Source organism: Phanerochaete carnosa (genome assembly GCF_000300595.1).
Source record: "Phanerochaete carnosa HHB-10118-sp unplaced genomic scaffold PHACAscaffold_13, whole genome shotgun sequence".
Taxonomy (NCBI): domain Eukaryota; kingdom Fungi; phylum Basidiomycota; class Agaricomycetes; order Polyporales; family Phanerochaetaceae; genus Phanerochaete; species Phanerochaete carnosa.
The window spans coordinates 1,123,650-1,133,503 of record NW_006767640.1 but is presented as its reverse complement, the minus strand read 5'-3'; the positions used below and the strand labels follow the sequence as shown (position 1 = coordinate 1,133,503).

The 9,854-nt window shown below is 55.1% G+C and overlaps 3 protein-coding genes across 3 annotated transcripts in view; 1 reads left to right on the top strand and 2 right to left on the bottom strand.

The window, feature by feature from the left end:
* Nucleotides 1-1,283: 1,283 nt before the first annotated feature.
* Nucleotides 1,284-3,388, bottom strand: PHACADRAFT_167159 (uncharacterized protein; the record flags this gene model as incomplete). The annotated part of the gene is made up of 9 exons (XM_007401806.1): nt 1,284-1,483; nt 1,540-1,697; nt 1,753-2,162; nt 2,215-2,355; nt 2,404-2,871; nt 2,963-3,047; nt 3,096-3,147; nt 3,197-3,230; nt 3,287-3,388. 9 exons carry the CDS (start codon nt 3,386-3,388, stop codon nt 1,284-1,286), a joined length of 1,650 nt encoding a protein of 549 aa, XP_007401868.1.
* Nucleotides 3,389-5,477: 2,089 nt separating this feature from the next.
* On the top strand, nt 5,478-7,847 carry PHACADRAFT_214337 (uncharacterized protein; the record flags this gene model as incomplete). Its single annotated transcript, XM_007401805.1, has 6 exons — nt 5,478-5,867; nt 5,924-5,974; nt 6,034-6,089; nt 6,158-6,171; nt 6,235-6,386; nt 6,437-7,847. 6 exons carry the CDS (start codon nt 5,478-5,480, stop codon nt 7,796-7,798), a joined length of 2,025 nt encoding a protein of 674 aa, XP_007401867.1. The 3' UTR covers nt 7,799-7,847.
* A 404-nt stretch (nt 7,848-8,251) lies between these two features.
* The window catches only part of PHACADRAFT_131660 (uncharacterized protein), a 3,636-nt gene continuing 2,033 nt past the window's right edge, over nt 8,252-9,854 (bottom strand). Inside the window, exons 7-12 of the mRNA XM_007401804.1 lie at nt 9,397-9,634; nt 9,097-9,344; nt 8,947-9,044; nt 8,687-8,893; nt 8,527-8,641; nt 8,252-8,468 (exon numbers count right to left, since the gene is read on the bottom strand). Of these exons, the coding sequence (XP_007401866.1) occupies nt 8,323-8,468; nt 8,527-8,641; nt 8,687-8,893; nt 8,947-9,044; nt 9,097-9,344; nt 9,397-9,634 (1,052 nt within the window). The 3' untranslated portion in view covers nt 8,252-8,322. The remainder of the gene's footprint in view (nt 8,469-8,526; nt 8,642-8,686; nt 8,894-8,946; nt 9,045-9,096; nt 9,345-9,396; nt 9,635-9,854) is intronic.

The following is a 9,854-nucleotide window of genomic DNA, read 5'->3' as shown; positions in this document are numbered from 1 at the left end:
GCCATCAGGATATACATTTGTACAATAAGCAGAATCAATAGCAAATATTTAATGACTCAATGTCTTAGCCATGCCATTAGAATATACCTTTGTACAATTACATTCCAATGCTTTAATACCTGATAATTGGCTACAATATTACAGCTAAGACTTTGAGGTAGAAAAGTGGTATTATAGGACAATTCCAAGCTCATATTTGCAAGGTCTTATGTCTTAGTGGTATAGCACGCTGCGGTTACTTTCGGGCTGCGGGTTTGATTCCTGCTTGTGCCATTTTTTGGGCTTTTCGGAAATTCTTCAGCGTGTCTTAGCCGCTCTTGGGCGCTTCTGGGTGGCTAGTCCGGTGTAACTTAATAAGTTCCCGTGTCTGGGCCGCCGAACTGAAACTCTTGCTCTGGATTGCATCGAGGTTAGCGCGGTAGGTTCGCTGTGTCCGAAATTGCGCCGCGCGGGCCGCGGGCTAGAAAGGAATACGCGTCGAGCGAGATGAATTGCGTGTTCGTGCTAGGATTTACTGAATATATATTTTGCAAGGTTTGTATATTATTCTCCGAGTGCGATGCGTGCGCGGCGCTGAGTGTATGCATGTACCATCATAGTTCAAAGACTCGAAGCATGTCGGTGCTTTATTCAATTTATGTGCTATGCTATCCAGGCCACTTTTAAAACTAAGGGCATCGATGGCTCTTCTAACTCCTGCCGCTGGTTTCTGGATATGACTATGCAGGCTGACAAAGCCGCTCGACAGACTGGACCCCATCCGGAGGGCAACCGGGCAAGCACCATGCAGTCGACATACCAGAACAGGCCAAATAGCTCCGGCAACCGTGCAGGTGTCCACGGGTCCTCTATGGGCCCTGACTCTGTCGTACACGGTATCACTGCATAGTGCACTGTCCAAGGATACGCTCTGTGCGCAGTTCGTCAAATCTTGCACCTCGCGACGGCAGATCTTCCGGCGGTTCCGCACGGCGGTGGCGATGCCGCCCATGTCGACGCTGGTCGCCCACTCCTTAATGATTGACGAAATATATGGGGATGTCGAACCTATTGACTAGTGTTAGCTTCGTTGAGAAAATCGCGACTCGACTGCTGAGACAGCCATTCTAAAAAGGCGCCGCGGATTCGTACACAGGGATAATACAACACTTTTTTCTATCCGGTTCTCGTCTCTACAATCTATTCTCAAACAACCCCCTGCCAATTTCCGACTCCACAACAACACCCGTTGTGTGATTCATCACAAAATGGTGGCTTGCGGTCTTGGCCCCCGCCGAGGTGTGCTACTCTTCAAGTTTCGCCTTTTTAAGGAGCGCGGCTAAGACCTTGAGCACACGGGGAGCATCATGCGTGTCCATCAGCGGCTCAACGAGCTGGATCTTCTCGGCCTTGGCAAACTCGACATTGTCGAGCAGCTGCGACAGCTCGTTCTTGGTCCTTACAGTGTAAGACTGACAGGTCTCGCCCTCAGTGCCACCCATGGCTTCGAGCAGCTTCGGCCATTTCCTGGTCACGTTGGGTCAGTCTCGAGGGAAGCACGCGGGAGGAAGAAGCCTTGCCAGGTGGCAATATCGTTGTACTGCGCGTTCTCGTCATGTAGATACCGCTCGGCGGTGTACCCGTTGTTCTTGAGCACGAAGATGATGGGCTTGACGCCGTAACGTATCATGGTCGAGAGCTCCTGCGCCGTCATTTGGCTGTCAGAGGCATCGTAATCACGTGTGCTTTGATGGATGAATTGAGCGAACTTACATGCTACCGTCCCCGACGAACAGGATGACTCGAGGAAGGCCCATGTCGCGCGCAGCGATGGCGGCGCCCAGCGTGCTGCCGACGGTCCATCCGATGCTGCACCAGAGGAACTGCGACATAAAGACTGAGCCGCCGGGCATGGGAATCTCAAGGGCGCCGAAATAGGCCGTGCCAGCCTCAGCCACGATGATGTCGCCCTTCTTGAAAAACTGTCCGAGGCGTGGCCAGAGCCAGAGGTGCGAGATCTTGTCGTTGTCCTCTTGCGAAACAGGGAGCGTGAACTCGGGGACGTCGATTGCCTTGACATCTTCTTTGAAGGGCTGCATGCGTTCCGTCAGTTTGGGCAGCAGATGCTTCATGCCAATGCCGTGGTATGTGGCAAGGCGGATGCGGGTATGATCAGAATGAAGCTAGACGCTTGAAGTAAGCGCGATGCATTCAAGCTGATGTGCGATGGCGTACCTCAACGGTCTGGGCGGGCGAGATTTTGTTTGTGAAGTTGCCAGTGTTAAAGTTAGTCTTCAGACCGCCAACAGAAATGATGAGCTTCGCGCTCTCAACCTTCGCCTTAACTTCTGGTCGACTGGTCACTCCGGCATATATCTGTGAAAATCTCAGATGACGCAGCGCAAGAAGTCGACGAGGACATACGCCACCATGGAGCTCGTAGTCCTCAGGAATCGCAGTCTTGCCCATTGGAGTAGAGTAAACGGGGAAACGCGTCTTCTTTGCGAACTCGAAGACTTCGTCCTTTACGTTGCGCCTGATCGAACAGGCATCGACGAGGATGATGACACCACGCTCTGCCTCCTCGATGAGCTTGACAATCTCGTCAAGCACGACGCTCTCGGTCTCGGGATCGTTCTGTGGCGGCTCGGTATTGAGCGGAGTCTGGAGGCGCTCTGCCGGGATTTGCGCGCTAACGAGATCGGTCGGGAGTACGAGATACACTGGGCGTGCCATGAGGACGCAATCGGTGATGACGCGGTCAATCTCGGCAGCTGCGGTAGCCTTGTCTTGGAGCGAGGCATGCGAGATAACGACCTGCTGGGCGGCCTTGAAATACATATCGTAGCGGCCGTCACCGAAGGTGTGATGAAGCACGAGCTTGTTTTTCTGCTGCACAGTACTAGAGACGCCGACAATATGGAGTGGAATGCGTTGCGGCAAAGGCGCCGGCGATACCGTTGATCGCGCTGAGCTCACCGACGCCGAAGGTGGTGACGACCACGCCAATGCTGCCTTCCTTCACTCGGGCGTAGCCATCGGCCGCATATGCCGCGTTAAGTTCATTACTAGCATAGATAAGTAGATAGCCTAAGGGTCAAAGACAGGCAACGTACCAGTTTCCTACCCATCCGAGCTTGGAGTGCGATTCGATATAGTCCAAGAAGGCTAAGACTGGGTCAGAACGCAGGGCAAGAACACTTGGAGTGGTACAAACCGAGGTTGAAATCTCCGGGCACCCCAAAGATGCTCTGAGGGAATCGTCATTGAAGCGAGAAAGGTGTACAGGAAGCACGCGAACACGGACTGTAACGTTGAGCTGCACGAGTCGCTCGAGAAGGTACTCCGCGATCGTGCAGACTCGGCCGACGGACACCTCCACCGTCTGCTGAGCTTGGGATTGGAGCATCCTGGAGAAGATGTCAGGGATGTTTTGAGTACTATCGGGGAAGGTGTGTGATGCAGAATGCTGACGAGGGCCTGAGGCTTATATAGTGTACAAAACGCGGTCAGTGCGCTAGGGGACGGAGGGGAAAGGGCCTGAGTCAGGCTACGGAAGATCTACTTGCCTATGCCGCGTTGAATCTGCTTCAAATACGTGTTCGCCAAAGTGTGATCTGGAGTACGTCTACAGGCCAAACCTCTGATTGCCAGCGGCCACACCCTCGATATTGGCATACAGTACCTGCTTACCGTCTTGAATGATTGCGCATGCGAAAGCTTGCTCATCGTTCACTTGAGGGTGCTGCGAAGGACTGTGCCGGCTCGCGCAAAATCGTCCAGGCGCTCCATAAGTTTAGCTTGATCTCTGAGAGTTTCAGACACTCTTGAAACCTGCACGCGTCGGCACGAAGGTGCACTCGGGATGATTATCGTATCAAACGGCTGGATGTCGCGGCCTTACATGGTCAAGGTCGATTGACTACTATCGCCGACTGACTGGATGAGATCTGTCTACTGTAATAGGAGGACTAATTTCATGTCTCCTCGGCTGAGAATGTGTGTCAGGTAAAAGAAATCACTCAGTCTCGTGACTGGTAAGGCTCTCGTGGCGTGCCCGCACCAGCTCGTACCACGTCCAAAACCCGATTGCGGGGCGGGGCACGATTGGACATCACGCGCATCCAATTGTACATCCAGTCGTGGGAAGTTGGAACTACTGACATGATTCCGGGAAGGCAGTGTCGGGTACCGAAAATAGAAATGATGCGCCGCCCGGATGCCCAAGCTCCGGCGCCCAATCCCGCCTATTGCTATGTCGGTAAAATAAATAGTCTGAAGTGATCTCAATTAACCTTCACAGACGTCATCTTGAGGCGGGCGGAAAATCACCGGAGCACGCTCTCCAGCACCATTGACTGTGGCCGGATCTGGAGGCTGTTATCTCAGCAGTGTTGTAGAATCATGTAGATTTGAGCCTGAAAGGCGGCGAAAGGCTGAAAACCGACATTCGCAGGAGTATCGGGAGGCTGCTGCGATCGGTGCGACCAGTGTGGTCTATGGTAGGTAGATTCATGCACCTGGTGGATGTCTTCGAGCTAGTTCAGCTCCTAGGCCGACGCGATCTGGTTCAAAAACGGTCGGCACTGACCTCGATGAGATCAGGTCTTGTGCCTCAGTCGCTCGCATTCGAGCCGTCCCGCAGGCCCTGCTGTCCACCGCTGCAACGGACCTTCGGTAGCATCGAATGGAGTGCTATTGAGGCGTTCGTCTCCGCGACGAAGATTCGGTTGCTCTCGGCGAAGAGCAGCACCAGGCGATGCTGGCGCATGACATCGGAGATTCGACCCAGACCGGTGGAGATCGCGGGACCTCCTGGGCGCCGTCCTTGGCGAAGAAGTGAGCGCGGTAAGCTCGCTGTGTCCGAAATTGAGGCGCGCGGGCCGTCACGGTGACAACGCGCCCGAGCGGGACGAATTGCGTGTTTGCGATTGTTGGTTTGTTCGTGCTGGGATTTACCAGATGCGTGTCTGGTAGCCTTTGTGTACTATACCCCGGGCACAGCGCGTGTTGAGCGCATGCATACATTATAGTTTAAAGACTCGAGGCAAGCGTGTGTTCCGCCATCAACATATCAGCGCTTTATTCCTGTGCTATGCTGTTCAGGCACTTGTATTTCTATCTCGCATTTTTCGTCCTTGGCCGTCCCGCAACTCTTTCAGATCCGCCCATCCAAGGGCATCAAGTGCTCTTCCATCTCCTCCCGCTAGTTTCCGGACAATACTATGCCGACTGAGGAAGCGGAGCGACAAACTAGACCCCATCCCCTGCTAACCGAGCCAACGCTCTACGCAGTCGATGTGCCAGAACAGGTCAAATGGGATCACTTAAAGAGCTGCTTAAGCCTATGCGGAGATGTTCGCTCAGGCAGGCGGGGCACAACGGAGACAGGACGGAGGAGGTGGACGATCCACTTCGCCAGCCTGTCGGACGGTAAGTGTGGTGCGCCTCTCTAACGCCCCGCGAGAAATAACCGAAGCGCTCCGTTCGCAGCGGAAATGGCTCTAGCAACTATGCAGGGTGTGACCGTGCCCAACGTGCAGCCGCCGTGGGTCCTGACACTGTCGCACACGGCGTCCCTGGACAGCGCGCTGCCTAGGGACCCGCTCTGCGCACAGTTTATCAAGGCGGGGGCCGCCGGCGGCATACACGGCCTGCACCTCGCGACGGCGCAGCAGATTTTTCGGTGGTTCCGTACGGCGGGGCCGCTCGTGTCCGTGCGCACGAACGTCGACGTCGGGTACAAGCACCGGACGTGCGTGCTCGAGTATTGGGACGAGGAAGACGCGAACTATGCGCGTCTGCACTGTCGCGAGTTCCACTTCACGCTGCAGCGCATGGAGCCGTTTTCGTTGCGCACATTCGCGCCACATAGCGTGTCGGGCAGCGTAAGCAATCCTACCCTAGACCAGAAATTTTCACGCTGAATTAGATTGCGAAATAGAACATGGGGAGTAAGTTCACGCCTGCCAGTTTGCCGAAGACGTTTGAGAAGGTAGAGCGGGTGGACTGCATGCTAAATTTGTAGACTCTGATTGCGTTGCTCTGTTGCAGTTTGGCGACATCATCCAGCAAGTACTTCTAGTGTATCATCAGGCGCATATATTGACGTAAAAGGTTAAAGCTCACGAGTAGCCAAGCAAGGGAGCTCCAATTGTCATTGCTATGTTTCTTTCAGCACTCGGGAAGCGGGTACGTGTCACCTCAATATAGTCTCGTATCGCGATTTTCACGCCAGGTCCTTGTTCGCCACAGCTGCTTCCGCCGTGGCCGAACTGAACGACACGGTTCTCAATGGCACCACCATTCATGTCCGATATTTCGAGCCAGGTAATCAAGCGGACTTCCGGCTAGTGCAGCACTCAGACGTCAAAAAGCCTCCCGTCCCTGATCAGGATCCACCCTTGGTAAGGTTCATGCTCAACAGCGAGCCGAGACGTTCATTGACATAGTGTAGAAGCCGACGCAAGGGGCAGCCGAAGCTAAGGCGCAGGCCAAGGACGACCAGAGCAGCCAAAGCGGAGAAGATCAGGAGCGCCAGGCCCGCGAAGAAGAGACGAAACGCCAGGCCTGCGAAGAGGAGACGAAACGCCAGGCCCGCGAAGAGGAAACCAAACGCCAGGCTCGCGAAAAGGAGACGAAACGCCGTCAAGCCGAGACGCAGGCCCGAGCAGACTACGAGCGCAAGCTCCAGGAGGCAACGCGCCAGCGCGAGGTGGCGGCAGCGCTCGAGGCGGCCGCGCGGACGGGCACGCTGGAGTCCATCTGCGCGGAGGATGCGGCGAAAGCCGTGTACGGCGAGGCGGTGCACGCGCGCGAGTCCGCGACGACCGAGCTCTCTGCCGTGTCTGCCGCGGTGCTCGAGGCGCAGAGGGCACTCGGGGCGGCGCGGGCGCGCCAGCAGGACGTGCTCAATCGCGTGTCGCGCGCGAGCGCGGCGGAGAACGAGGCGAACAAGGCATTACGCGAGGCGACGGCGCGGCGTGTGAACGCGGAGATGGCGGAGGTGCGCGTCCAGGCGACACGCGAGGCTGCTGATCGGAAGGAGAAGGAGGTGCGCGATGCGGCTCCTCCTGTGGATGAGGCGGCACGCAGACAGGAGGAGCTGGAGGAGATGATCCAGCGGATGAAAGAGCTCAAGGAAATTGAGGATCGGGACCGAAGGGAGAAGGCAGAGAGAGAGCGGCGAGAGCAGGAAGAGGCAGAGCGCATGCGGCAGGAGGCGGAGCGGTTAGCAAGAGAAGAGCAAGAGCGTAAGGTGCGAGAAGAGCAAGAGCGTAAGGTGCGAGAAGAGCGAAAGCGCAAGGCGCGCGAAGAGCAGGAGCGGCTAGAGCGCGAAGCCCGACGCTTGCAAGACTATCGCGATGCGACGTTGAAAGAACAGGAGCGATGCTCACAGCGCGACAGGAAATGGTACCGGTATGGAATAGCATGGACCGAAACGCGCCACGTCAACTGGTTCAAGGAGGTCAGCAGCGAATTCGAGGAGATCAAATTCTCGGCATCGCAGCCACTCACGTTCAAAAGCATTCCTTGGCCCTTGCTTATGCCGCCGAACGCGCACACACTTGATCTGATCGAATGGAGCAACGTTGAGGCCTTCTTCGCAGCAGCGAAACGAATAGTTGGCGAGAAGGAGTACAAGACTATGGTGGAAAAGGCTCACCGGAGGTTTCACCCAGATAAGTGGCGGTCTCGCGGTCTCTCGAACACTATCCTAGATGACGACCTCCGGGAACAGTTGGAGAAAGCAGGCAATGTTGTCGCCCAGGCAATTACACCGCTCTGGCTGGCTTCAAAGGAGAAAAAGCAAACATAGTCCGTAGTTGAATTAAGTGCTGTATGTAATATCCTAGGGGTAGTTTGGCGCGATTTGTTTGCACATATCTACTAAGCTGTGCGTTCGTACGATGCAAGTCGACCGAGCGTTTCAGTGACTAAATTAAATCTGTTTCTAATTCCGGCTACTCGGGTACTTCCGAGTTCCGACATAGGCCCAGCGCCCAGCATTTGTTTGACTTTGTTAGGATCCAAAGCCTCTGCTTTCTATCTCTAGAATTACTGATCATTAGCAAGTCGTTGCGAGACCGAGGCGAGCAAGCGTAGGTGCGAAAGGGTGAATAAGATAGCACATAGCAGAGCAGTTCAGTGCGTTATCGATAAAAGCTGGTCGCTCTGGAGTATGCTCATCGGCAGGCTCCCCACGGGGACAATTCCGAGGATGACAAGGGTGCTTAGACCTCGGCTACTCGAAAGGCTCACTGAACAGGAAGATCGGATATTGATAGATATTCAATGATAACAATACAGGTACATCCTCCTTTGTATGAAATCAACGGTCGTCTACCGAACCTTGAAAGTCTGAACGATGACTTCGCTTGGCTTCTCGTTCTCGCCGGTAGGCGTGACACGATAGTGGATCTCGACGTCGAGCTCCCGCATATTGTCCTCGCTCTTGTGGCACTTGAAGACACCCTCGACGATGGTGCCTTGCAAACAGCGTAAGCTAAGCTCTCCCACCCGACGCACAGCGGGAGCGATGCTCACCTTCTTCAACGACAATTGGTTCCCGGAGCAGGAACAGCGTCTGCTTCCAGTGTGTCGGGACAGATAGCGGACCCGTGCTGAAGCTCCTGACCTTCGGAACGTGCGGCTTGAGACCCTCGCCCGTGCTCATGCGGCGCGTGACGTGGCGGCGCCCGCCGACCTGCCAGACTTCTGCGAGGATCGAATCGCCCTCGCCCACGATGTGCACTTCGGTGCCCTCGGGCACGGGGCCACCGTCCTCGGTAAAGAACGTGTCGAAGTAGAGCACGAGCGCGTGGACCTTCTGGCGCTGGTCGCATGTGGCGACGAGCCTGAACGGCGACGTAAACTCAAGCTGCCGCGCGGTCACATCGCGGAGGAAGAGATCCTGGGGAGGGTGTCAAGGAGTTGTGGATCAAGATGTAAACGACAAGGGCTAACCTTCACGCTCACAGGCTCGCTGACGAGCGTCTCCGGGCCCACAATGTCAACGATCGCGTCCTCATAAACATCATTCGTCATTGCCGACAGATCAAAACCTGCGCCCATCACATTAGTCTCAAAGACATAAAATGGATATTTTTAACGCACCGTAGATATCACTCCAGAAATCGATGCGATCTTTGAAGATATCTCCCGCTTCACACAGACCGAGCATCATGCGCGACTCGCTGGGCGCCATGACACCTCCAGGCCTGAGGAAGCGATCTCGAGCGTGTAGCACCGAGTCCAGCATGGACTCGTACAGCAGGGCGTAGCCCATCCACTCAGAAACAATGATGTCGACCTGCTGCACATTATCTGGAAGCTGGATGTTCTCGACCTTGCCGCGGATGACGCTGTACGGCGTAACTAAGCACGAAACATTGGATCGTAATAAAGTGCACTAACGTAATGACATGGCCCAAGCCGTTAGCTTTCACAATTTGCTCTGCCCTCTCGGCAATGTCACTTGCATCGACAGCGAAAACACGCTTCGCACCTGCGCGTGCGGCGAGGAGTGACAGAATACCAGTCCCACAGCCGATGTCAAGGACAACCGCGTCGCGGAAGAGATCTGGCGTCCTAAGGATGAAGGAAGCGTAGGTTGCTGTCCGGACCTTATCCTTGATCATGACGGCGTGGATATCTACACAGAGATTGATTCATATGTTCTATGAGGAACAGGCCTGGACTTACCGTTCTCGTCATAACTCTGGAAGTAATGCGAGTCATCATCACGAGCTGGCTGAGCTTCTGTCGATGGCGACGCAGTTGACTCCTGAAGAGCTTCTGCGAGGCCCGCCAGGTTTAAGCGGTCACCGACAAACGAGCGATAGTCGGCCAAGTCTTGTTGGGATTTGTGTAGA